At 41.5% G+C, this 26147-nt stretch overlaps 2 protein-coding genes across 2 annotated transcripts in view; one reads left to right on the plus strand and one right to left on the minus strand.

Moving 5' to 3' along the window:
- rcc1l (RCC1 like) overlaps window positions 1–7125 on the plus strand; it is a 10424-nt gene extending 3299 nt beyond the window's left edge. The window contains exons 3-12 of the mRNA XM_080748848.1: window positions 140–269; window positions 1344–1472; window positions 1849–1915; window positions 2338–2389; window positions 3000–3084; window positions 3322–3503; window positions 3595–3682; window positions 4790–4963; window positions 6267–6352; window positions 6773–7125. Coding sequence (XP_080604974.1) covers window positions 140–269; window positions 1344–1472; window positions 1849–1915; window positions 2338–2389; window positions 3000–3084; window positions 3322–3503; window positions 3595–3682; window positions 4790–4963; window positions 6267–6352; window positions 6773–6850 — 1071 coding nt within the window. The 3' untranslated portion in view covers window positions 6851–7125. The remainder of the gene's footprint in view (window positions 1–139; window positions 270–1343; window positions 1473–1848; window positions 1916–2337; window positions 2390–2999; window positions 3085–3321; window positions 3504–3594; window positions 3683–4789; window positions 4964–6266; window positions 6353–6772) is intronic.
- An 8600-nt stretch (window positions 7126–15725) lies between these two features.
- Window positions 15726–26147, minus strand: part of castor2 (cytosolic arginine sensor for mTORC1 subunit 2) — a 33056-nt gene continuing 22634 nt past the window's right edge. The window contains exons 5-9 of the mRNA XM_080748766.1: window positions 23921–24044; window positions 21987–22097; window positions 20700–20782; window positions 19831–19925; window positions 15726–16649 (exon numbers count right to left, since the gene is read on the minus strand). Of these exons, the coding sequence (XP_080604892.1) occupies window positions 16584–16649; window positions 19831–19925; window positions 20700–20782; window positions 21987–22097; window positions 23921–24044 (479 nt within the window). The 3' untranslated portion in view covers window positions 15726–16583. The remainder of the gene's footprint in view (window positions 16650–19830; window positions 19926–20699; window positions 20783–21986; window positions 22098–23920; window positions 24045–26147) is intronic.

A 26147-nucleotide genomic window follows, 5' to 3' on the forward strand; every position in this document is an offset into this window, starting at 1 on the left:
ATTAATTAGTGTAGCGATTTGTGTACCGGTTTAATCTGCACGTTGCGTTGACATTTAGCTTGTTTTCGACTACAGCCACCTGTGTTGTTAATGAAATGAAATGAGATGAGATGAAATGCGCCTGGTGTTCTCTCCATAGATCTCATCGGCAGCGTGTGGCTATGGCTTCACTCTCATGGCCTCGTCCACCAGAGACGTGACCAAGGTGTGGGGCATGGGCCTCAACAAGGACTCTCAGCTGGGCTTCCAACGGACCCAACATGATCGCCGTGAGAGAGATTTTATTATTATACCAGCCTCAGCCGTGTGTCTTAACTAGGGCATTAACTACTTGTGATTTTTGCAAGTCGACTCGACTTAGTAAAAAGTTGAGTTGAAGTCGGCTTTCTCGTTTGATGACGTCATCACATCACACACGACCCCCCAATTATTTTGGGGGGTCACCAGACGATTAAGTTCATGTGAAACATTGTTTTCTCACTCAACTGTAAACAAACCAACATAAAGTTTAAGTGTATAGAGAGGGTATCTTCACATTTCTAAAGTGCCAATTTAAGGACCTTTTAATACCTCTAAAATGAATGACAAATTAATCATTGTCCAAATTGTCAAATATATGGAGGCAGAAATTGTGAAAATAGCCGATCTACATGCTCACGGTTGTGAGTATGTAGATCTGCTATTTTCACAATAGAAGGTTTTTTTTTTTTCCAACCTCGACTTTCGACTTTCTCTGGTGGGAGTCGACTTGTGTAATGAAGTTGACTCAGTCGACTTGTCGACTTTTTCATTAATGCCCTAGTCTTAACCTATCAAGACTTGGAACACATTACGCATTATTACTTTAACCGTTATTTTGTACTTTAACTATTAAAATAATAGCAGATCTACAAGATCATGCTTGTAGATCTGCCATTTTTGAAGAATTGTGAACATTTGTGCAAGTCTTTGAATAGCTTTGACCTGATTCTATAAAATGTCTTCTAAATCCTTCTAAGGTTTTTCAATAAGGCATGTTTCTACATCAGTGGTTCTCAAACCTTTTCATGTCAAGGACCCCTAGAAATAGAATTATATGTATTTGGCCCCCGACCCCCGTCTCAAAATATCATAATGTATCAGGGACCCATTTTTCCAAAAATAGCACATCTAAAGCTCACAGCGCGGCACTCGGTATAGTATAGTATTTTACACTTTTTCAATAGCTAAAGTGTAAAATACTATACTATACTTAATGGGTTAACTGGCCTTTGAAAATGAAATCATCTGCGTTTGATGCTCCTTCAAAAACTCAACTTGTGTTCCTCTTGTGTTCTTGTCATGTCCTGGGTCTCTCTGAGCAGAGAAGAGCTATGACTATGTGCTGGAGCCTTCGCCGGTGGCCCTGCCGCTCCGCAGGCCCCAGGAGACCCGGGTGCTGCAGGTGGCCTGTGGCCGCGCTCACTCTCTGGTGCTCACCGACCTGGAGGGAGGTGAGATGATGCATGCTTACCCTTTTTGTAGACCTTATCCCATTAAGACCTGAGGCCCATTCTACGAATGCCTTCCAAGTCAGTAGTTCTCACACTTTCCAGGTTTTTCGAAAATGTAAAACAAAATTACAGACGTACAAGCTTGCAGCGCAGCACACAGTGACACGCTGTAAGCTTGTTACATCTGCTGGTTTTAAATAGCCAACGCATGATTTCCCAGTTTTAAAGAGTTATTAATCCTCAGTTTCAGCTACAGCCAGCTGATGGCTTCTCAGATTGGCGTTGGGGGGGATTCAACACATATTACTGGGTAGGCTCTGTTAACTTTAGATCAATGATCCAACGTCCTTTTTTCTATTTTGTCTCTCACATTAAGCTTTCAGCATGGGAAACAATGCTTATGGACAGTGCGGGAGACGGATAGTTGAAGACGAAGTATACAGGTATATCTCAATGCACGCATGCACAGTATACTTGACCGCGTGCGCGCGTGTGTGTGTGTGTGCGCGCTGAGTCTGTAGTTGCAGCTCTTTAAAACAGTCACAGTGGGAATTCAATAGGAGGAGCTTTAGTCATTGTCCAAATGCATATTTCCTTCTAGAATGCGTTCCAGTTCCATCAACTAAACAGTGGAGAATTCTAATCTGTTAGCTTGCTTTCCTTGTACCACGTTGCTTAATAGATATGTTGTAAGATTACATTTATTCATGGAATGTTTGCATATAACATTGTTTCAGTTAAAGTGTAATGACGATTAGAAAAAGGGCAAAAGAGTAAAGACACATACTGTACTGTAGGTAACCCTCTGAAAAGACTGCTCTCTTTCTGTGCTTAACGATGTGGTTTACGTTCTTGCTCTCCCCAGTGGGAGTCATGTGATTCACAAGGTCCGAGGCTTCGATGAGAGGCTCATCCAGGTATGTATGTCCCTTAGATGTGGAGTAATGAGACCGAGGCTATATGCACAGCAGCCATTTTAGAGAGAAGTTGGATGGTCTTCTCACTTCCTTCAGAGGTGTTACCAATAATACTAATGAAGGCTCTGTTCCATTCTGGTCAAACAGAGTCAGGGTGCTGTAATATTGTGCATGTTGGCTCACTAGAAACACTCTGCTACACCAGTGGGTCTCAAAGTGTGGTTTCGGGGGTTTCAAATAACCCCTTAGAAGGTGCTACTCTTGAGAGTGTTCAAATATGGAACCAAATGCAGGCGTGAAAGGTTTGAGAACCACTGTGCAACATGAAATGGAACAGAGCCTTCATTAGTATCATTGGTAACATCTTTGAAGGAAGTGAGAAGACCATCCAACTTCTCTCCAAAATGGCTGCTGTGCATAGAGCCTGAGCTACAAGCTCACAGCGCGTCACAATGCATTGTACGCGTATGACAAAGTGTAATTCAGGTTTTATATACTGTATCGTCGCTGGCTGTTGGAAACCTCATACACTATGTCTTCTGTATTTTCTGCCCTGCTTTGTGCCACGTCTCACAGTGTATAGTAAGTAAGTGGTGTCTGTCTGTTCCAGGTGGCGTGTGGTCAAGACCACAGCCTCTTCCTCACTGAGACTGGGAAGGTGTATGCGTGTGGATGGGGAGCTGATGGACAGACAGGTCAGTTCTTCATCCAAACCAAAGCTTCCATCCCTGGCTGAGTCTAGAATAGAGGCGTCCTTTAACGCAGTGGTTCTCAAACCTTTTCATGCCAAGTTGATATGGATTAGAAGACAAGATTTATGTCAAAAAATAATACAGCAGACAAATAGCAGACCTGCAAGCTCACAGCTTGTAGGTCTGCCGTTTTCCCCTTTTCAAATAATCATTCATTATAATGCCCTCCTGTCCTGCCAGGTCTGGGACATTACAACATCTGCTCCAGGCCGGTCCAGGTAGGAGGGGAGCTGTCCGGGGTGGAGGTGCAGCAGATCAACACCTACGCAGACTGTAGCCTGGCTGTGTCCAGAGATGGACAGCTCTACGGCTGGGGCAACTCTGAATACCGCCAGCTGGCCTCGGTCACTGAGGCTACGCAGGTATGAGGGCTTGTGAGTTTTCTGTCATACCATGATATGCATTTTGACATGATGATGTTTCTTGAGCTCTGGTCTGCTTCTTTCCCGTCAGATGAACTCTCCTCGACAGATTCCTCTGAAAGGCCTTGGCAAAGTGGTCCAGGCAGCCTGCGGGGGGACACAGGTGGCCATTCTCAATGGTCAGTTGAGTCAAAGTAGATCATTATCCACACTGAAACAAACACGTTTATGCAAGTTTAAACCAGTGTTTCTCAACCTTTTTTCTGCATGGGCACACTTTTCATGTCCCAAGAATCCATGGGCACACCAACATAATACGGGGGTGTAAATATCGTCACTGTCGGGAAGAAATCTTGTATCTCCAAGTTTGCCCTGCTTCATCAAGGCTGTCGCACAACAGTAGGGCTGTCGCACAACAGCAGATCTACAAGCACACAACGCCTCGCGGTGCGAGGCGTTGTGTGCTTGTAGATCGGCTGTTTTCACGAGTTTAAATCATTTTTAAAATGATAAATACAATACTGGCTTTCAAGCAGTTTCAAGGGACACACTTGACCCTTCTCAGGGGCACACCAAAGGTCCCCAGGCACAGTGGTTGAGAAACACTGCTTTAAACAGTTTTAACAAACCCATTTTTAGAATGATTATCAAACAATATTAAAACAATTTAAACAAACTGTTAGTAATTATCCACATTAAAACAAACTGTTATTAGAGTGATTATTCACATGATATAAACTGATTTATTATCCTCATTAAAACAAACTGTTTTTAGAGTGACTATCCACACTAAAACAGAAGTCCCAAGACTATGAACTTTGACTTACAATGTAATCAACTCTAGACTAGACTCTGTTGACAGTAATTGGTTCTATTCTCAATTTCTGGACAGAATCGACAATTTACAAATGCCAAAATTAATGATTAATATAATGAGCCCATGCATCTTTTTTGTCTCCTTTTGGCATTGCAAAATGTGGGGGGAATGTTGTTCTTCGTCGTTGTCGGGTGAAAACCTTGTATGTCCAAAACCGTTCGTTTTGCATTTTCCATTTAAAAAAAATTATTTAGACTAGTGAAAACAGCCGATCAGCAAGCACACAACGCCTCGCACCGCGAGGCGTTGTGTGCTTGTAGATCTGCTGTTTTCACTACTTTTGTGTGACGGCCTTCTACGATGAAGGGCTTTACTTTGCGAAAGAACCTACCAATTTGAAACTTGGAGATACGAGGTTTCCACCCGACAACGAGGTCTTGAAAGTGCCATTTTGTTGTGTTTTTTCCAGACAAAGGAGAGGTGTTTGTGTGGGGCTATGGCATTCTGGGTAAAGGACCAAAGCTGTGTGAATCCTCCACCCCTGAGATGATCCCCCAGACGCTGTTTGGCCAGTCTGAGTTCAACCCGTCGGTGTCCGTCAGGAGCATCCGCTGTGGCCTCAGTCACTTTGCTGCAGTCACAGGTACACATGATGCACTGTTGATTAAGTTTTAGTCATAAGTTGATTTAGTTTTTCGATAACATTTTTTCATTTATTTTTAATAATTATTTGGGAAAATGGAAAAAATGAAATACAAAAACATAATTATTAAAAATAAATGAAAAAAGTTATGGAAAAAACGCAGCCTGCTCACATATTAGGAGGGTAGTATGCGTCACCAGAAAAAAAATAATGGGTGTTTTTAATGAAGTTTGAAGTTAAAATGGGTGTGTGTGGGGAGAGGCCCTGGGCCTGGAGGGCCTGGTAACATTTACATCAAATATCTAAATATTCAATCAAGCTAATTAAAAACTGTTCAGGGTGTTCATAAAAGCCTGATTAGACGATAAAATGACCAAAAGTTTTTTTGAAAGTGAAATATCCCTTTAATGGCTGATTTTATACTTGGTTGCATGCTGCATGCTCAAAATAACCAATCTACAAGTTCACAACACGTTGCTGTGCGATGCTTTGTGAGCTTGTAGATCTGCTGTTCTCAGAGTGCAATACCCGAGTGTAACCAAGCATAAAAGTTCTACTGGATCTCTTCTCCACTTGTCCCTCTCTAACATTTTGGTATAGTTTTTTTAATTTGTTGACAAAATTGTCAACCTATATCGTTTTAGTCGTCATAGCTTAGTTTTTATTTAGTTTGTCAGTGAAAAAAGGTAGTCGACGGACATTTTTCGCGCACTGGGTGTGCCGAGTGCACGCACTGAACGACTCTACTCAGAAGATGGGGTTTGACAGTGTGGTGCGTCAACGCAGTGTTTTGATTGGTCGATTTTCATGGCGGTGTCTCGCGCTTCTCAGCTGTGAACAATGGCGTAAGAAATGATAACAAAATGCACCATTTGCTGATTGATTGGTCCTTTGGGCTTTATTGTTACACACGCATCAACGTGTAAACTAACAGCTGGTAAGCCAATGTTATGAATTAAATTACCTTTCAATAGCAACGTTACATTAGCAACTGCTGCTTTTCAGAACGTTTTCCTATAGAGTTCGGTCTGAAAAGCACACAGCTGCCTCTTAACTGGTCGTTCGTAAATAAGCCACACTGAATGCACTCTACAACGTCACGCCCACTGCACTCACTACACTGAGCACGCATTTCCGAACGCATTGATCAATTGTCATGCCGTCACCTGTATTATTTTGTTTTATATTTCGATTCTTTTTGGGGGTGTAGGTAAATAATATAATACTGTATAGTGGGGATGTAATAGCAAAATGGCCGCCGATAAGTGGTCAGAGATGATATTTGACCCTTGTCACTCTCCAGATCGAGGAGAGTTGTTTGTGTGGGGCAAGAACGTGCGAGGCTGCCTGGGCATCGGGAAGAAAGAGGACCAGTACTTCCCATGGAGGGTAAGAGGACATTTATGAACATGAATGAGTAGCAACAAATGAATAAATAATAATCATTTCTGTCGGGTGGAAACCTCAAACATCGAAAAACTGTTTCAGGATTCGAATAAAAAAAATAAAGAACATTGATAGTGGAAATAGCCGATCTGTAGATCGGCTATTTACACTATTTTTGAAAATATTTGAAAATATATATGAACATTTTCTACATTTGTCAATTATGACAAAATTGCGATTTATAGACGATTATGTAATAATTGTGACAGGCCTATAGATCTGCTACTTTTGATGCTTTTGTGTGCCGCTATAGTAAAAAACACAAAAAGTTAAAATATGTAGATATGATGTGCAAACCTGAGCATACACAAACCCCCCCCCCCCCCCCCCCCCCCCCCCCCCCCCCCCCTTTGCTTCTTCCAGGTGACAGTGCCGGGTCACGTGGTGGATGTGGCGTGTGGCGTCGACCACACGGTGGCGCTGGTCAAGTCCCTCATCTGATGGACCCAGGCTCTCTGAAGCCGGGGTGATGTTTGCACACACTGCAGGGAGTGGGCTTGCCTTACGAGGCCCTGAGCTGCTCTTTAGAGCACTGAGTGATTTGAGCCAGCTGTTCTCCATGGGGGCAGGGGGGGGGGCAGATATCTCTCTCTCCCCCTCCCTCCCGGTATCATTCAGCACACAGCCAGGGCCGGGCCGGCCGGAGGCTCTGTTCTCAGGCAACTGTGGAGAGCAGAGAGAGCACTCATTGCCTGTGTGTGCGGTTGAGGAGGAGGTCTGTTAATCCAAGGCCGTGCGGGACCCCCCCCCCCTATCTGAAAAGAGAGAATTTGTGTTAATTCTGTTAAGTCGGAATGATTCTACATTTTCGAAACATTTGAGATGTTTTTCAGACATATTCTAAAAATAGCAGATGTACAAGCTTGTAGATCTGCTATTTTTCGAATATCCAACATGTAAATGGATGAAGTGCTTAAAATGAGTGAGCTTATTATTTATTAGATACTTCTGCTGAGGACACCCTGAACCCCACTTTGAGAACCACTGATCTACGCCTCCGTTTCCCCAAAAAACAAAGTGCTTTTTTTCAGACTGGCCTGTGATGCTGTTAATGCAGTACAATTACTGCTTCATGCAACACATCTGTTAATGAGCCTCTCAGCTAGTCCAAACATTGGCAGGCATACGTCCTCGACTCCTCGTTGGGATCCGTGAGGTGGCACAGTTCTCCTCCATGTGAATAGACGCACGGTTTTAACCTGTCACGCAGGGGAGAAAAAAAGCTCAACTCATTTTAACTCTGGTCAATGTGCGGGAGCGTTTTCTCGAGACGGGCACGAACGTCAGCAGGAGAGCTTGCATGCTTCCTCCATACCTGCCCCGTTCGCCTGTCATTGTGATGTGAATTTACTAGGCTTTTCAATCACTACCTGTCTGGAAAGACCCTCTGTAAGACCCATTTTGGGTCACAGACCAGTCTATCGTCGTGGTCGGGTGAAAACATTGTACGTCCAAAAACCGTTCGATTTGCATTTTCCATTTTAAAAATGATTTAAACGAGTGAAAACAGCCGATCTACAAGCACACAACGCCTCGCGGGTGCGAGGCGTTGTGTGCTTGTAGATCTGCTGTTTTCACTACTTTTGTGCGACAGCCTTCCCTTGTATGATGAAGCAGGGATTTACTTTGCGAAAGAACGTACACATTTGAAACTTGGAGATACGAGGTTTCCACCCGACAACGACGCTATATGGAGCGAGTAATTACTGTATCCTGTTGTTGTTTTCTTTTCTTTTTTATCTTAACTGTCATTTTTCTTTTCTCTTTTTCCCCAAATAAAAGCAAAGATTAAAAGAAACAAAAAAAGAAATGTAAAAAAATAGTGAAACTAGCAGATCTACAAGCTCACTATGCGTTGTGGTGTGTTGTGAGTTTGTACATCAGCTATCTTCCAAAACAATTAAATGGCACGCACCTTACACAGCAAGTAGTTCACCCCAAAATGTTTTTATTTTTATAAAAACAATACTGCTCCTTCCGGCTTCCGATGTCGGAAAAGATCCGATTCAGGCGGGCTTTCCGAACGAGTTCAGAGGGTCAGAACTAGCCTAGCCTGGTAAAAACCAGACCGCACAAAACAAAGTGTGTGAAAGAGGCTGGCCCGCCAGGCTAGGTCAGAACGTCTGGGGTATTTCTGGTTTTTCAGTTTTTGTTTTGGCTGTTATTTCATTTAATCAATTCTGTAATGACAATTATGGGTTGTTGTTTTTTTTCTTTTTTGTCCTTTGTTTGTTTCTCTTCTCCTTTTTCTTTTCTTATTCTATTGTTTTTAGTTGTTTTATTCTGTATTGAATGTAACATGTATATTCTTTTTGGTATTATTTCAAGCTGGCTCGACGTTGGGACAGCCAATGTCTAGGTTAACGTGTAGTGTATTACCTCTGTGAAAAAAATAATAAAAACTAAATAATAACAGTGGACACAGTAGACAGTAGTTAAGACAGTGGTTCTCAACCTTGTGTGGAGCAGGGCCTGCTTAAAAAAAATCAAAATCCTTCAGTATTATTTTAATGATCAATCGATTGTGTTCCAGCTCCGGTGTAGTCTCGCATAGCCAGACTAGCCTGACACTTCAGTCCGCACATCACCTGTTGAGATGTCGGACGCTAGCAGTCAGGCAATAGCCAGACAACTATTCCACAATCTCCGAATGCTATATAGAGTCTGGAACGGCAGCTCCCGAACGGCGAGTATCGGAAGTAGTCGCTGCTGCACTGAACTGTAGTCCCACTGGAAACATAACAGAAACACAATAGCTCAAAGTCATTCGAGCGGCCTATTCTTGTTACGTTTGAAAACATAATGGAGGTAACACCAATAACACCAGAGAAAGACGAAATAACGCCCCCAGAAATATTGAAAGGAGACATAATGCTTCCAGTAGGACATGTTATTGCTACTGCACCAAGGGAGCGGTTGCGTCACATCCGCTTTATCTCGCACTCATCGCTTCTATTTCCGTTTGCCAGACTGTATGCCGGGAGCATTTGCCCAAATCGCGGAGGCAACAGTCTGGCCTCGCGAGACTAGCTCCGGTCTAATTGGTTACAGGCTCCTATTTAATTTAATTTTCATTCCATGAAATTGTTTCTACATAATCTTTGGTTTGAATGTCATATTGTCATTACAATCGTAGTGTTTTGCCAATTACAATATTGTCCAAAACTGTTGTTACTTTTCAGGATTCAAATTCAAAAGCAGCCAAAGTAGCAGATCTACAAGCTCAGACACTGTAGTAGGATGATAAATTAAATTTAGGCCCAGGATTAGTGGATGCTTTAACTATTAAAAAAATAGCAGATATACAAGCTCACAGCGCGGCACAGAGTGCCACGCTGCGAGCTTGTAGATCTGCTATTTTTGAAAAATCGTATAAGTGTCTTTTGAATCCTTCTAAGATTTTTTGGGAAAAAAAACTATGTTTCTGTGTCAGCAATCTGGCCAGCCATCGTCAAAGAAAAGGTCCTTTTCACTTAACTGGAGCTCAGTTATAGTCTGTTCTTGAGAGACTACTATGTCAGTGGTTCTCAAACCTTTTCATGTCAAGGACCCCCAAAATGACATGTATTTGGCCACGGACCCCCATCACAAAATATTTAGTTCCAGGGACCCCAAGAAGCAAAATTTGAGTTACAAACGTTCGCTTTAAAAATACATACAAGTCAAAGATTTGCACACATTTTCACGACTCTTTCAAAAATAGCAGATCTACAAGCTCGCAGCGCGGCACTCTGTGCCGCGCTGTGAGCTTGTATATCTGCTATTTTTCACTGGTTAAAGCATTCAATAATTCTAGGCCTAAATATTTAAAGCGTTCATTTTACGAAAAAACGAAACAATGGAGAGGTTTCTGCACTACGGCAACGATAATTATTCTCACGTCACGGCCCACCAGTGGTTGAGGTTGGCTGGGTTAAGATGCGATGACAGCCAAGAGTCTTCCTCTGCATTAGAATTCCCTTCTCAATCGCACACCGGTGTCCCAGAGGTCTATGCAATCACAGAAGCTATCAGGGACGTGCTGGGCCCCTGATTCAGCCCGGGAAAAAGAGTTGGAGAGGCCCTCATTGCGCGCTATAGAGAGAGATCTCTCTATAGCGCTGCTGCTACTCAAAGATTTGCCATTTCAGATCATGACAAGTGACAAGCCACTGGGCCAATTATTGTACGAGTTATATTTCGTCGTTGTCGGGTTGAAACCTTGTATGTCCAAAAACCTTTGTTTTGTATTTATCATTTTAAAAATGTTTAAACTAGTGAAAACAGCCGATCTACAAGCACACAGCGCCTCGCGGTGCGAGGCGTTGTGTGCTTGTAGATCTGCTGTTTTCACTACTTTTGTGCAAAGGCCTTGTATGATGAAGCAGGGCTTTGCTTTGCGAAAACATTTATACATTTGAAACTTGGAGATACAAGGTTTCTGTCCGACAGTGACGATTTACTTTGTTGGCCGCCCAGCCCCGAAAATGGAACGAAGGCCGACATTTTATTTTAATTTTTTTCCTAATGGCCGGCCTGGACAAGCCGGGAATGAACCGGCCGTTCGGGAGTTGTCCCGCTTTTCCCAATGGCCAGCACGTCCCTGGAAGCTATACACAGGATCAGGGGTGGGAAGCCACACGTCTATGTGGGAAAACGCTGCCGCTATTTTCCAAGGAGGAAAGGGTCATCTGTGGGTCGATTTAATCTCTATCAGCAATGGAGAGTAAATAAGTAAGGTTTACTCAAGTACTGTGCTTGAGTTACAATTTTGAGGTACTTTAAAGGAGTAGTTCACCCCCAAAATGACTTTTATCTAGCCATGGAGTTCTTGAGTTCAATAATATCTTTTTGTATTTGTCGCATTCCTAATCCTAAAACAAAAATATGATTATAGTAAATTTACCCCCATTGATTCTGGATGGGGGGGTGTCGCGCTCCATTCCAACATGTCGCCACTCCGAAATTGACTTCTTATTGTCGGAGTGGCGACACTTCCATAGGGGTTAAGTTTAGGGTAAGGGTTAGAGATAGGGTTTGTGTTGGAATGGAGACATGTCGGAAAGGAGACATGTCGGAGTGGCGGGGTGTAACCCTGGATGGGAATCAATGGGGGTACATTTATTGTAATCAAATTATTGTCTTAGGAATGCGACAAAAAACTAAAAATATGATTGAACTCAAGTCTCCAAGGCGTGAGTAATCAATAGGAATAAAAGTCATTTTGGGGGTGAACGACTCCTTTAAACTTGACTTAGTATTTCCATTTTTTAGGACTTTACTCCACTACACGTTTTTATTCCCACTACAATTATTTGAAAAAGTTTAATTACAAATTACTTTGTAGATTTGGACTACAAAACATTAACAACCAATTCATCCTAAAATGGTATCTAAAATAACAGATCTACAAGCTCATAATGCGTCGCAAAGCAGGCTCGAAGATCTGGGATTTTGACAAATTTCGTTAGAAAAGAATGCTTAGCATTTCTTTTACTTTTGTTATTTGATACCAATACTTTTGTACAGTACTCAAGTAATGTGAGTACAGTATTTCTACATTGTGGTTTTGATACTTAAGTAAAACATTCTTCTAGCACTGATCTTTAAGTGGCTCTGTGTGTTGGCAGTGCAGTAATGATTTTAACTCTCAAATGCTTTAACTTTAGAAAAATAGCGAGCTTGTAGATCTGCTATTTTTGAAAAATCGTGAAAATGAGTGCAAGTCTTTGAATATCTTTGACCCGACTTCTAAATCCTTCCTCTAAATCATGCTGTTCTCAAACCTTTTCATGTCAAGGACCCCCAAAATTACAGGTATTTGGCCGCGGACCCCCCCATCTCAAAATATGTTGTTCCAGGGACCACCAAGAAGTAAATATTTAGTTACAAATGTTTGCTTTTAAGTAGATATATTCAAAGACTTGCAAAAAAAAAAACAGGATTTTTCAAAAATAGCAGATCTACAAGCTCGCAGCGCGGCACTCGGTGCCGCGCTGTGAGCTTGTATATCTGCTATTTTTCAATAGTTAAAGCAGTCAATCCTAGGCCTAAAAGGGTTAAGCAGCAGGCTGATGGAGCTGCCTCTGTTTAATTAATTAATGTCTGTCTCGTTAATATGTTAATAATTTAATATGTCACTACATCGACCCTTACATCCCAAGAACATTCTGGGAAAATAGCATACATTATAAGCAGCCATGAAATTATTCTAGGCCAGTGATTCGGGGCACACTGGTGGATATTGCAAGTGGGGCCCCAAAGAACTGGCAAAACATTTTTGTTTTTAAACATTACTTTAAAATGATAAAAAATTAATGTAGAAACAATTGCACGGTATCGTTTTCTTTAAAACCTTGAAACAAACGTGTTTTTCTTGAACAATTTATACACCAACAAATCGATTAACCACCACAAACAGTGAACCTTCTAGCTCGTGGATGTATTTTCTTTTTTTTTTGTTTTGGGGATTTTTTTTTTATGCCTTTATTGGATAGTACAGTAGACTGACAGGAAATGGGGGAGAGATGGGGAGAGACATGCGGCAAAGGTCGTCCGGATCGGGAATCGAACCGGCGACGCCGCCAGGCATCAATGCCTATATGGTATGCGCTTAGACCAGTAGGCCACCGGGCGCCCCCGTCGTGGATGTATTTTCACTTAATTTTTCCTCGTTTTAACTTTTCACCCCCAAAAAAGAATCTTATTATTTCATTAAATGATATATAATTTATTTTAATAAATAGACTACATCCATTAGGTCGATTAACTTAACTCATTGAGTGCCAGCGCCCTCTAGGGGCCATAGAATGCCAGCGCATCTCTCATAGGCGAGCGCTTTAGCTTCCAGGACCTCACCTTCCAGGACCTCACGTGTGCACGTTCATGCACGTCATGGAAATGTCCCGGATGATAATGCTAACAGAATGGCTATTCCCATTATGTCATCTAAAAGATCATTTTTGGGCGATTTCGCCGTAAATAAACCTCGCTCCGCTTCCCTAAAGACACAATCCAGAGATATAAGCCTTCAAAGATGTGGTCTTTCATTGGATTAGGCGGAGATTGGCGATTGCGTTCGCAAATGACGGCCGGCCGGGAGGTTGCTAGCTTTCGGCTAGTAGCTAGAAAAATCAGGCCAGGCTTCAGAAGGCCTCTTATCATTTTATTCATTTAATTAAAAAAAGCCGGACTACTTCGGGATCGGCACACTCGTGTACTCATCGGAAGCGGCGCCGAACATCGGGTGAACATTGGGGAGCTCAAAAATGTATTTTAAACCATTTTTAATGGAATATATCGTCGGACAGAGTAGAATGGCTAGCTGGCTAGCGGCTAGCGAGCCAGGACCACCCACGACTCTACAAGCAGCTCGGGGTAAGTGAATTAATAATAAAAAAATTGTATTGGATTGAAATAAAGCCGAACTAGTTCGGGATCGGCACAGAATGAGTTAAATAGATGGAGGCCATCCCATAAAGACGAGCTGAAATGTTATCGTCACCAGTTTATTGATTAAAGTACACATTGGGAGCAAATAACAGTAAGAGGACATTCCTCTGATTTCCTACTAATGTCAGTAAAGTAAAAATGACACATGATGACGTCCTTGCAGAACGGAACACACAAGCTTAAAAAAAGAAAAAAAAAGCTCTCATCTTTTATTTTCCACACAAGCTCGAAAACGAAAAAAGCTTTCTTGTTTCTTTCAATCCGAAGAATTGTTGCCTTTCTCACGTTTTTTTTTTTTTTTTTTAACACTGATAAATACTTGTTTTCGGCAAAAAATGAAATCTAACAAAGATATTTTTCGTTGGGGTGTACGACGCGAGGCGGAGAAAAGCCTCGCACCCTTTTTGCCCCGAGACCAACAACAAACGTCTCCCCTACTCGATAAATCCTTCAAAAGTAAATAGTCCTCCCCCCCTTTTTTCACATCAGTACATCAGGCCTCTGGGGATTTGACCTGTATTAAAGTGCAGACTGGGGTGGGGGAGGGGAGCTTCTTGAAGGCCCTAAAAATGGCCACCAGGGGGGGGTGTTCCCTGGGTGAACACTAGCTTATGTAAAACACACCTTGTCGTTATTGGAGTATATCATCAAAGAAAAAAGTGGCTCAGTCATTTATCACTAGGGCTGTCACAATTATTACATAATAATCGTCTAATCGTGATTATTTTTCATAATCGTCACAGCCTAATCGTTTACATGTTGAAAAATGTTCATATATATATTTTTAAAGTAAAAAAATAGTGGAAATAGCCGATCTACAAGTTCACAACGCGTCGCGATGCGACGCGTTGTGAGCTTGTAGATCGGCTATTTCCACTATCAATGTTCTTTTTTAAGTATGAAGTTGTCCAATATGTCAGTCATTTCTTTGTATATTTAGGTTATGTGTCATATCTACCATGTGCAACTTCAAAGCCTAAAAGCCAAACAGAAATGTAATTGTCCACGACAAAAACACAATTAAATCGGTAATCGCAATAATTTGAGTGACAATTAATTGTCATGTAAAATGTCATAATCGTGACAGCTCTATTTATCACCGGATGCAAACGTAGTCTCGTCACTGGATGTCTTGTCAGAGCGGACTCTTGAAAAGCGATTAGGAACCGTGGATGACTTGTTTCCACACGGCAGTCTGAGAGTGTACAAAAGGAACCCAATAGACCCATGAGGGGCCATTTGGTTCCATTTGCACACTCTCAGAGGTATAGACCTCCAAGGGTCAATTTAGAAACCCTATAAAGAGGTGGTGCCATGATTATTCCCCCCTCTAAAACATGATTATCAGGTATTATGATTATACTAGGAGGAAGATTTTTTCCAAAAAAGTATACAGAAAGAGTTAAAATTGTGTTTTTATGAGGCCACACCACCAGTTCATTAAGTATGCATGGATGTCATGCTGGGTGGTGACCCAGCTGAAGTTAGCCACACCCCACAGTGTTGGGTGAATGGTAATTAGGGGAGGAGTTGATTCTGTGATGTAATTGTATCTGTGTTTTTTAACTGACACTTTTGACCACAAGGTGGCAGCCTCCAAGAGAAAACAAACAAATACCAAGAGAATACATAATTGCTCATAAAAACCACACCAGGGGGTCCAATGATGTACTTTCAACCTCCTAGACACATGAAAAACTGAAAAAGTACAAAACTATGGCACCACCTCTAAGGAACCCTGACGATCCCTGGACCCCACTTTGGGGCCTTTTCCACCAGCAAAGAACCGGTTTGGGTTCTTTCCCCCGCCTATGGGATGGCAACTTTCTTGGAACCTCGGTTCGTTCAAGGCGAACCGGCCATGAACCAACTTTTACGGTTTGGAACCAACTCGGTTCTCGGTGGAAAAGCTCACCTCTAGTTCATCCCATAGGCGGGAGAAAGAACCCGAACTGGTTCTTTGCCGGTGGAAAAGGCCCCTGTGAGAGCCGTTACCATGAGGTAACCGTTGGAACGTCTTCCTCTTTCGGTGGGCCAGCATCGCAAGACCTCTCAATTCAATAATCAGTTCATTATCGGAGCTGTAATTAAAATATCGAGTAAAAGCAAAAACCACACCATTATCTTTAAACCGCACAGACTGTCGTTGCTGCTGGCAACTCCAAAATGTCTCCTTCAATTGCACACATTTCTTTTTTTTTTTTTTTTGACAAGGCATCAGTTTAGGCATTAAAACATCTTGGCACTGAGAAAAAAATAACCTGCGGAGCGGGGGAAACAGCTTGATAATCATATTTTTTTGTTTGTTTTGAGAGTACATTCTTGTTCCTTCCACCACAGGAGTGTATTTAACTAATAACAGTATGGTCGATATGCAGGGGTTGGGGGGGAAAGCAGCTTCGGCATGAAGGAGAAACACAAAGAAAACGTCAAAAGGGAAAGATTCAGTCTGGTAAACTAAAGCAACAGCTATCAGAGCAGGCAGTCAAGGGCCTCGAGTGCCATATGGATGGGAGGAAAAGTTAATAATCAAGGAACAAAGGCATCCTAAACACAGTCACACTCCTCTCTTCCATCTCCCCCGTACAACACGCCAACGTCGGGGGTTAGAATCCCTTCCTCTCACAACCAGTCCACAGTAGTCCACTGATAAGCTCTTGGCACTTTTTGGGCATGATAAATCAACGTCTGAAGAACACAATGAATTAAAACGCTTGTTTTCCAATGTCTCTTCCTCCTCCTTTCAATGTGCTGCACTCTCATTGGTCCTCAGAGCACCAATCACACTCTGGATGTTCTCCTCGGGGACCTGTAAAGAGGCGAGGGTGAACAGTGAAGGAGTGTGGCAGGTGGAGGTGGTCATTACATCTCTTAAAGCTTACATTTATTAAAGGTCTTATGAAGGTTTTATGAAGGTTTCCTGGCCTCAATTACAAAAAAGAAAAAAAAAACCTGACCTTTCAACATTCAGGGGTTTTTCTGTAATCTGTAGTTCTTTTAATAATGGCTCAGAAAGGTGAGTTCATTTGTCTCTGGGAGTAGGCAGCATCATCCAGGGGAAGGTGTGGTTGTAGGGGAGGGTGTGGTTGTAGGGGAGGGTGTGGTTGTAGGGGAGGGTGTATCACCTTTGCTGTTACTTTACATTGTGTTTGCATATAGTCAGGGACCCAGTCCCTGATAAAGGGAGAGGACCTGTGATGTTCTGCCGTACTTTTTATTTCTGTTTTATCTATTAGTTTGGTCATTAAGGTCCACAGAATGAGAGGCCTGCTCTGCCGGAAACATCGCGAAAAAAAGTAATGGCCATTTGTATATTCACTGTCCCATCGACTTCACTATACAGGAAAATAATACAAAAAATAAATGTGCTTTAAGTAGCATGTGAGGGGTCAAACTAGGGGTTCTTCATGATTCTGAATCCATTGCAAGCATTTGTTTTGCATGAAAAACATTCCTTTGGCTACATTTTTGCCCCCCAAAATTGTAAAAAGTGATGAGTCATAAAAAAATCTTCACTTTTCACAGCTTTGGGGGGCCGATATTTTGCCTTAGGAATGTTTTTCATGCAAAACAAATGCTTGCAATGGATTCAGAATCATGAAGAACCCCTAGTTTGACCCCTCACATGCTACTTAAAGCACATTTATTTTCTTTTTTAAATATTTTTCTTTTCCTGTATAATGAAGTCGATGGGACAGTGAATATACAAATGGCCATAACTTTTTTTCGCGATGTTTCCGGCAGAGCAGGCCTGTCATTCTGTGGACCTTAATGACCAAACTAATAGATAAAACAGAAATAAAAAGTACGGCAAGACATCACAGGTATCACCCCTATTCCTAGCTTTTGGGCTTGTGGGTCCTTGACTAATAGGTCCAATGCACCATTTACCATTCACCACTTAGGTTGTTGAGTACACCCTCCCCTACAACCACACCCTCCCCTGGATGTCGCTTAACATCGTTTAATGCAATCAGCTAGGACTTTTCTGTTTGGATGTACTGTATGGGCTGTCATGGTCAGAAATTAGTTTTTTGCCACTCAGTAGGCGTTCCCACATAACTTCCGGGTATTATGATGATGTCACGCGCATACCCTCTATTCAAAAAACGACAGATTACAGAAAGTAATTTTCTTAGGTGTCATTGAGGTCAGGAAACGTGAAAAAAAGAAAACTCAAAATAAAAAAGAATGAAATTTGATGTCTTAAAACCTTTAAGGGCCTCGTTCATAGAAAGTGTTTTATGGGCAGTGGAGCGCTTTGGATATCAGCGTTGGCAGCACAGAGCATTTATTGACTCCTGTGCTGTCATCAACTAACCTATCAGCAATTGAGGTGCTCAAATGTGGTGTGATCTGTGATACTCAGTTTGCCCTTGAGCCACTCCAAAAAATGGCATGCCCTGAGGCCGCAGCTGACTGTACCACTTTCTCCTCTGTCTGGTCATGTAATAAGACGTGGCATTCTGCCTTTACACATTGAAACAGGAAGGTACAGGGGCCTAGCAGAGGAAGAAAGAATATGTGAATACTATTTTGTCCTTTGTATCATGACTTGAGAGAACGTTTATTTAAAAAAGTTCTACATAACCCTGATATTAACTTAATAGAGTATGAGAATGGTGCCTTAACGAAATTTCTTTTTGATCATGTATTTGCATTTGCGGAATATCTCTTTAAAGCGTGGGATAGGAGAAGGGTGACCTAATAGATGAATTTAAATGTTGACCTTTATTCTATGTGCAGGCCATATGGAGATGCAGTGTATCGCAGGGGTGGGTGCACCCCTCTCATTTCTGCAGACGTTTGAGTGTTTGCGGAGATGGGAGGGGTGTACTCAGTACTCACTTCTGTGAGATACTGTATTCTTTGTATTTAGCTGTTGGCGGTATTGTACAGTATGTATTTGATGTGTCTGATAATCCCATATGGGATGGGTCAAATATTGTCAAGACACAGAAACAAAATATTCATTCATTAATTCTAGACACCCGTGTCTTTTGTTGAGATTCTGAATTCATAATTCCTCCCGAGTTTCCCATCTTTAAACCAACCTTTGATTGGTGCAGGGCTTAGCAATTAGCATGGAACAGATTGTAAAGATGTACGATTTATTTCACTACAGATAGTCTACATCAGGGGTCTTCAACATGGGGTCTGGGACCCCTAGGGGGTCCTCAGAGTTACTACAGGGGGTCCTCCAAATCTTTGTGACTTTTCTATATTTAGCACTTGTACCCTAGCGTCCATATTCTGAGAACTTTAGCCAAAAATAGCAGATCTACAAGCTCACAACAGCTTGTATGTCGGCTATTTTCGGCTAAGAGGTCGGCTAAGAGGTTTGGTGTAGAGGGGAAAAAGAGCAGTCTAAGTACAGAGTGAAAGGTCAAGTTTATTAAGTATTGACGGTTCAAGTGGTTAAATATCTGAAAACACAAATTGACAGAATTGAATTGAATCCAGAATACACCGATGATTGTGCTGTCAAACGATGAAACTCTCTCAACTAAGGGGTCCTTGGCCTGAAAACATTGAAGACCCCTGATCTACATATTAAATCATCCTTAACCCTTCAATTCAATTAATTCTTTCAATGAACTAAGATCTCGTCATATCTGATGGCCTTCCCGCCCCGGCATTTGGCCATGTGCCTTAAAGACATTTACAACACTAAAGGCCAAGTGGCCTTGCCCCTAAAATGATGAAATTCCAGGCCTGGTCAGGAGGATCAAATGTGACAACGAAGGAGCAGCGCTCCTCAACAAAAGTTGAATTATTTTCAGCCAAAAAAAAAAAAAACGCTGGACTCCGAGTGTTGAAACATGATGCTCGGAAATGTACTGTACAGTACGACAGAAAAACGCTTCCTATGGACAAGGCCCGTTATAACAGCCCATCTTTGTAGGCCGGCAATGTTTCAGTACACGCACAATAAAGTATAAATCATGTTTTACTGCCTCATTGAAATGAATTGTAGGAATAAATCTTACCAGGGCATGGTCAAATTTGAAGGTGCTGATGTAATAAGCTGGAATGTCAGCAGTAGCCAGGGGTTCCGATATTTGAGCCACGATACCGCACTCATCTATGAAAAGGCAAATGGGCACAGGTAATTAACGTCATTAATTACTAACACAATACTACATTCTTAATGGAGGAGTCTTTTTTTATGCCAACATGGGCCTTATTCTTGTAGTTCTCGACATCGCGTCTTTCAATGTTAAAAAGTGCCTAAATGCCTAAATGAAGTTAGAACATGGTGATCCCAGTAAGTGATAATTATTTGTTAAAAGAAAAGTGTTAGATAGTTCTATATTCTCATAGTAATCATAGATCTAGAATGTTTGTTCAGTAACGGGTGGGACAGAAAATCTAGTAAACAGAAAATCCTTTTTCAAGTAATGTACAGTAAAGTTGCCAATTGTATCCAAGCAGGAGAGAGCTCCAATTGTACAGTATAGTGTTCCCGTACAAATTGTCTGCTTATGTCTTTGTCATAACTTCTAATTTCACTTGTTTACACTGCATCCTGTATGTTCACTCTCCTGACTGCATAATAATTGGTATCCAGATCTGAAAATGCTTTTTCTGTTTACTAAAATGTTGGAGAGACCACTAAACAAACATTTTATAGTAATGAATGATTACTACCAGAATACAAAGCTTTAGCTTTTTAACAAAACAAAAACACCACCTTAAAGCCAGCAGCATTTAAATAGTGAAGTGTTTTTTAGTCACAACTACTCACCATGGAAATGACTTGGAAAAATAAGGCCCAGGTTGAAAGAAACCAAAACAAATGGTCCATTATTCTTGACCTTAACTCTACTCTAGTGAATGTGCAAAACCTACGACTCACCAAATCCTAAAGGTTGCCCTCCAATGCGAACCATTTTCCACAGCTCTCCTGAAGCACTGGTGAAAAGGACGTTGTTTGGAAACCTAAAATAGAGGATGCAGAACACCAACACACGTCAAACAAGCAGACTTTTGCAACAGTAACTGATATAATGACACCATAATGGTATGATTAATAATGCATGATATCAAAGTTGATACATCTGATAAAGGGAATCTTAGCTGACAGTATCTGTACATGTTTGTACAGGACAGTACCGCAACAGTACCTTTTCACAAATTGCAAATAGTACCTTTCCGCAACTATGTTTGAAAACATTTTCATCTCGAGGACCCCCCAGATTGATATGCATTTGGCTGCGGACCCCCATTAGGAAGACTTTGTCCCAGGGACCATCCACCATGAGGGAAAATGTCAAATGTCAAAATTTGCCAAAATGTTTCCAAAATAGCAATCTATTCTACAAGCTCACGATGCATCCATAGTTTTTGTCACGCTATACACTATAATTGTTTTATCCGAACACATAAAAATGTCTCAACATCACAGACTCTCAGAGTTCAATTTCGGAGTAGGTTTGCAATAGGTTTAGAGAAACAGGTTAGTTTTAGATGCTATAAAATTGACGCTGGTATTAATGTGCATGTAATCAAGCTCAATGAAGCCGAGTCGTGTCGGATAACGTCGGTTCGACAAACAACACTGAAGGTAAGAGAAAAGGCGTAAACTTATGTAAAATGGGTGACCTATCCCTTTAGGCAACATTATGGCTCTCATGTAAATGTGGGGCCAAGGCTGCCCTACATGCTGCTGAGAAAAAAAAATCAATCACTTAAAAAATGAATGTCTGGTCCAATTATTGCAAAACTGCATTGCTTGGAGAAATCATTGACCCACATAAAGGATACAGTAACTCCCATGTCTCAATGAACAATCCTAACAAGCGCTAGTGTAGCGGTCAAATTAGAGACACCAAATTACTTACATTGACTTATTATGTCGCCTATTTGTTGTGTTCTTATCGCCTTTGGCACAGACAGTCTCCCATGAGAGTGACAGAATATAGAACAGTGGCAGACAGAAAATACCACATGCGAGAAACGCACTATGTCAAAAGTACATGGTATGTACCCGACTACTGTAGCATTGCTTAGCAACAAGGCCAGCTAAAACAGAAATGGCACGGTTGTTCACACTCTAATACACATAATAATGTGTCAAGTCTTTCAAACAAATAACTGACGCAGCAAGTTGAAACAAACAGGATTAAACACAAGACCACGTTACCTCTGTGTGGTCTGTTCATCCATGACCAGAGAGATGTAGCCCTCGATCAGCGAGAAAGAGAAGAAACGGATGTGGCTGGGGTCTTCACTCGACGTTCCAGGCTCCTTGGACCTGAAGAGAGAGAGAGATACAGCTCTTCATATTCTGACCAGCAATGCTGAGAACCATATACCCACTGGCCGCAAATGTTTTACTTAAAAGTCAGTAAGTAAAAGTCTAGAATTCAACATTTACTTGAGTAAGTTTTCAAATAGTATAATAGGTATAAATGTATAAAAATCTTTTGAAAATAGGAGATCTACAAGCTCGATGCGAGGCATCGGCTATTTTCAAAAGGCCGTAATGTATACAGGGCTGAAGTGGTTAATGTATGTTTTGTAATCATTAATCTAAATCTAAAAAGTAAGACGTTTTCAAATAATTGTTGTGGAGTAACAGTACAATATTTGCCTTTGAGATGTAGTGGACTGGAAGTAAAAGTACTGAAAATTGGAAATACTCCAGTAAAATAAAAATACCTCAACATTTTACTTAAGTATAGTAAATGTACTGAGTACGCTACCAGTGACCAGATCTGCTCAAAGGAACAATGTGTGGCCAAATGATCTTTGTGATCTACCGGTATGCTGTTTTAGCCAGTTCATTTCAAGGCAATATTAACAATAAAAAAAAGATAATAAGAATCCCTGCAAAACATCCTTATGCTACATATTGTCGCTGTGGGGACCTCCTATGTCCATATTCTGCCTTTTTGTGTGTGTGTGTTTTTTTTTTTTTTCTTTTTTTTAATTTAAGTGCTACTTGGTCATACTACAGTGTCACACAAAAGCATCAAAGTAGCGGATCCATAAGCTTGAAACGCAGCACGAAGCAACACGTTTTGAGCTTGTAGAGATCTGCTACTTTAGATTTTTTTTTTTATCCTGAAAGGTCTAACAGTTTTGGACAGTATGAGGTTTCCATCCTAACCCACAATTCCAATCGGTCTAAAATGATTGTTAATGACACATTAAAAGCATTTTCTCCTCTTTCTTTCATCTGCTGAAACATGGTGCTGGATTCCCCTCGCATTCCTTTGTCCCTGCACTACCTGAGGATTATTACTGCAATGATCTGAATACAGAGCTAGTTAACATGTATTTCAACAACAAATATCACTTACAGCAGTGGATCTCAACCTGTGGGTCGGGACCCCCAGGGGGGTCCCCAAATTATTTTTGGGGGTCCCCAGAGGATCAACAGTAAACAAACCAACATAAAGTTTAAGTGCATAGAGCTGGGGTGTCCAAAAGGTAGATCGTGATCTACCAGTAGATCACAAAGGCTGTGCAGGTAGACCACATGACATGCCCCTAAGAAAATATTATTAAAATCACCAAAATGCTTTTTCACATCATTCTGTCAATTAAGGTGAATTGATTGACATCAATAAGGGCCTGGCACTCAGCTCCCTTCATGGATTCTAAAGCAGGCAAAGTGGGGGGCAATGCTTTATTTTCGTAGCATTACAAAGAACACGAAAACCTACCAGTTGCATACAGAATGGGATGAAGACTTTTCCCCCCACTATTTTCCATTCCATGTGTGTGTAATGCCAGTGTCGCTATTCCAAAGACCCCTCAGGTAAATATTTTTTGGGGTGGGTAGATCACGTTGTGCTGGTCATTTTAAAAGTATGGTAGCTCTCAAGTCAAAAAAAGTTCGCTGGCATAGAGGGTATCTGCACATTTCTAAAGTGACAATTTAAGGACTTTAAAGACAATTCTAAGTGCTTGTGCAGGGTGGGGGGTCCCCAGTTCAAATATGATTATTTTGGGAGTCGCGGCCTGAAAAGGTTGAGAACCACCGACTTACAGCACCTTTAAACACATCATCCGTGGTAAACTGTGATGGTTAAGTGTACGTGAAGGAATAAAGTGGTCCCTCTCACTCACCCGCCAGAGTAGAACATGACATCCATGAGCAGGGTGGCTACTGAGGGCAGTGTGTCTGGGTCCAGGCTGGTCACACAGAACATGTTACTGGGACTGGATAAGGGGTGGATGATGGGCCGGGGCACTGGAAGACAAACAGCATGGATCAAAGCAAAAAATGTAATCTCACAACTGATATTTATGTTGTTAGGCCAAGTCTAGTCTCGCGTAGACAGACAACTATTCCGCAATCTCCGAATGCTGCCTACATAAGAGTCTGGAACTACACCTCCCGATATCCGAGAGAGGAAGCTGGCATTTCCGTTCACGAAAAATACTTTAAAATCTTTACATCGATGTTTTAGTAGCAAGCTATATATGCATACATGTTTTTGATTTATATAAATTTATATATAGATAAATTTGCGCGACTCTAGAGACGAAATGGAAGTGGGGAAGAGGCTTCATCCGCTTTATCGCTTGCTGATCAGAGCTTCCGTGCTCTAGACTGTATGATATGGAAGCATTTGAAAATTGTGGGAGGCAAAGTCTGGCCTCACGAGACCAGGCCAAGTCCTACTCTGCGATTTGTGAAACGGCGTGGAAAGCAGCCCGCAAACAACGACACAAGTTATTTATTTTAACATTACATTTGCACAATATGTACAATTATGATATTTTGGTAGCCATGCAACCAACCAATTGAAGAAATTGCAGATTGAGGCTTTGGTTTTATGAAATATCTTGAGAAAACCTTCTAGAAGGTTTGTATTCTATTGCTAGTTTGAATTTGACCACTTCTAATACCCTTTTTAAATAACCGTATATGGAAGTGTGACAAGCTGAAATCAGGCGTTGCGACTGTCAACACCCACATAAAGGTTATCGGTTTATGAAATTAGAACTTTAATCCATGCAAAATGGTGGAGGGCAGCGAGGGCTCGGTTCTAGACCCATAACAAAAGGAGCTTTTTCACTGCGCAAGTTTTTGCGAACTATTCCAAATGACGCCCGATAACAGATTTGACCACTTGCATTCCTTGTTCTCTGCAGTCTGCACCTTATAGTAGGTGTACATTCGGCGAAAACGAGTGAGTCTATTTTGGGCAACGTTATTTAGTGTAGAGCGAAGTATAGGATTTAAGTGTTACAGTAAGCCATGTTTATACTTTTTTTGAATAATTTCAACAAAGGTAGGGTTTAAATGGTTAACGGATTAGATTTAAAAATTGTGTGTGTGTGTGTGTGTGTGTGTGTGTGTGTGTGCGTGCGTGCGTGCGTGCGTGCGTGCGTGTGTGTGCGTGTGTGCGTGTGTGTGTCAGCGTGCGTGTGCATATAATGCCATTCGTCTTTACCCGATGGCAGAATAGTACAAGCCTAAACTTTAAAGAGGACGATTAGGGCTGTCACGATTATGACATTTTACATGACGATTAATTGTCACTCAATCCTTGGCAAGCAGGAATTCATTCTAAGCTAGCATTGGCTAAAAGCTTTTTTAGGAGGGGCTTAGTGAAGGGCTAATTACATTTCTGTTTGGTTTTTAGGCTTTGAAGTTGCACATGGCAATTATGACACAACCTAAATATACAAATAAATTACTGGCATATTTGACAACGTTATACTTAAAAAAGAACATTGATAGTGGAAATAGCCGATCTACAAGCTCACAACGCGCCGCAATGCTTGTAGATCTGCTATTTCCACTACTTTCTGAAAGTGTTTGAAACTATATTAACATTTCTCAACATGGAAACGATTATGACGATTATGCAAAATAATTGTGATTACCTCACATAATTGCGATTGGACGATTATGTAATAATTGTGACGATCGATGTTTCCTGGAGCCATCATCTCAGATTGTGTTATTTTGTATTACCCAGTCCTTCTACGGAGGAGCTAAAACAATAGAGCAGGGACCATAAACATCTGGTGTGCCTGTACAGATTGTTCTAGGGGGTAATAATATCCTTGGAGTGTCCTTGGACAAGGTACTTCAGTCTAACGGAGCGGCACAGTGGGTCAGTAGTAGTATATTGTCGTTGTCGGGCTGGAAAACCTTGTATGTCCAAAACCGTTCGTTTTGTATTTATCATTTTAAAAACGATCTAAACTAGTGAAAACAGCCGATCTACAAGCACACAACGCCTCGCACCGCGAGGCGTTGTGTGCTTGTAGATCTGCTGTTTTCAATACCTTTGTGCGACGGCCTTGTATGATGAAGCAGGGCTTTACTTTGTGAAAA

This window comes from Nannobrachium achirus, assembly GCF_963921795.1.
Source record: "Nannobrachium achirus genome assembly, chromosome: 19".
NCBI lineage: Eukaryota > Metazoa > Chordata > Actinopteri > Myctophiformes > Myctophidae > Nannobrachium > Nannobrachium achirus.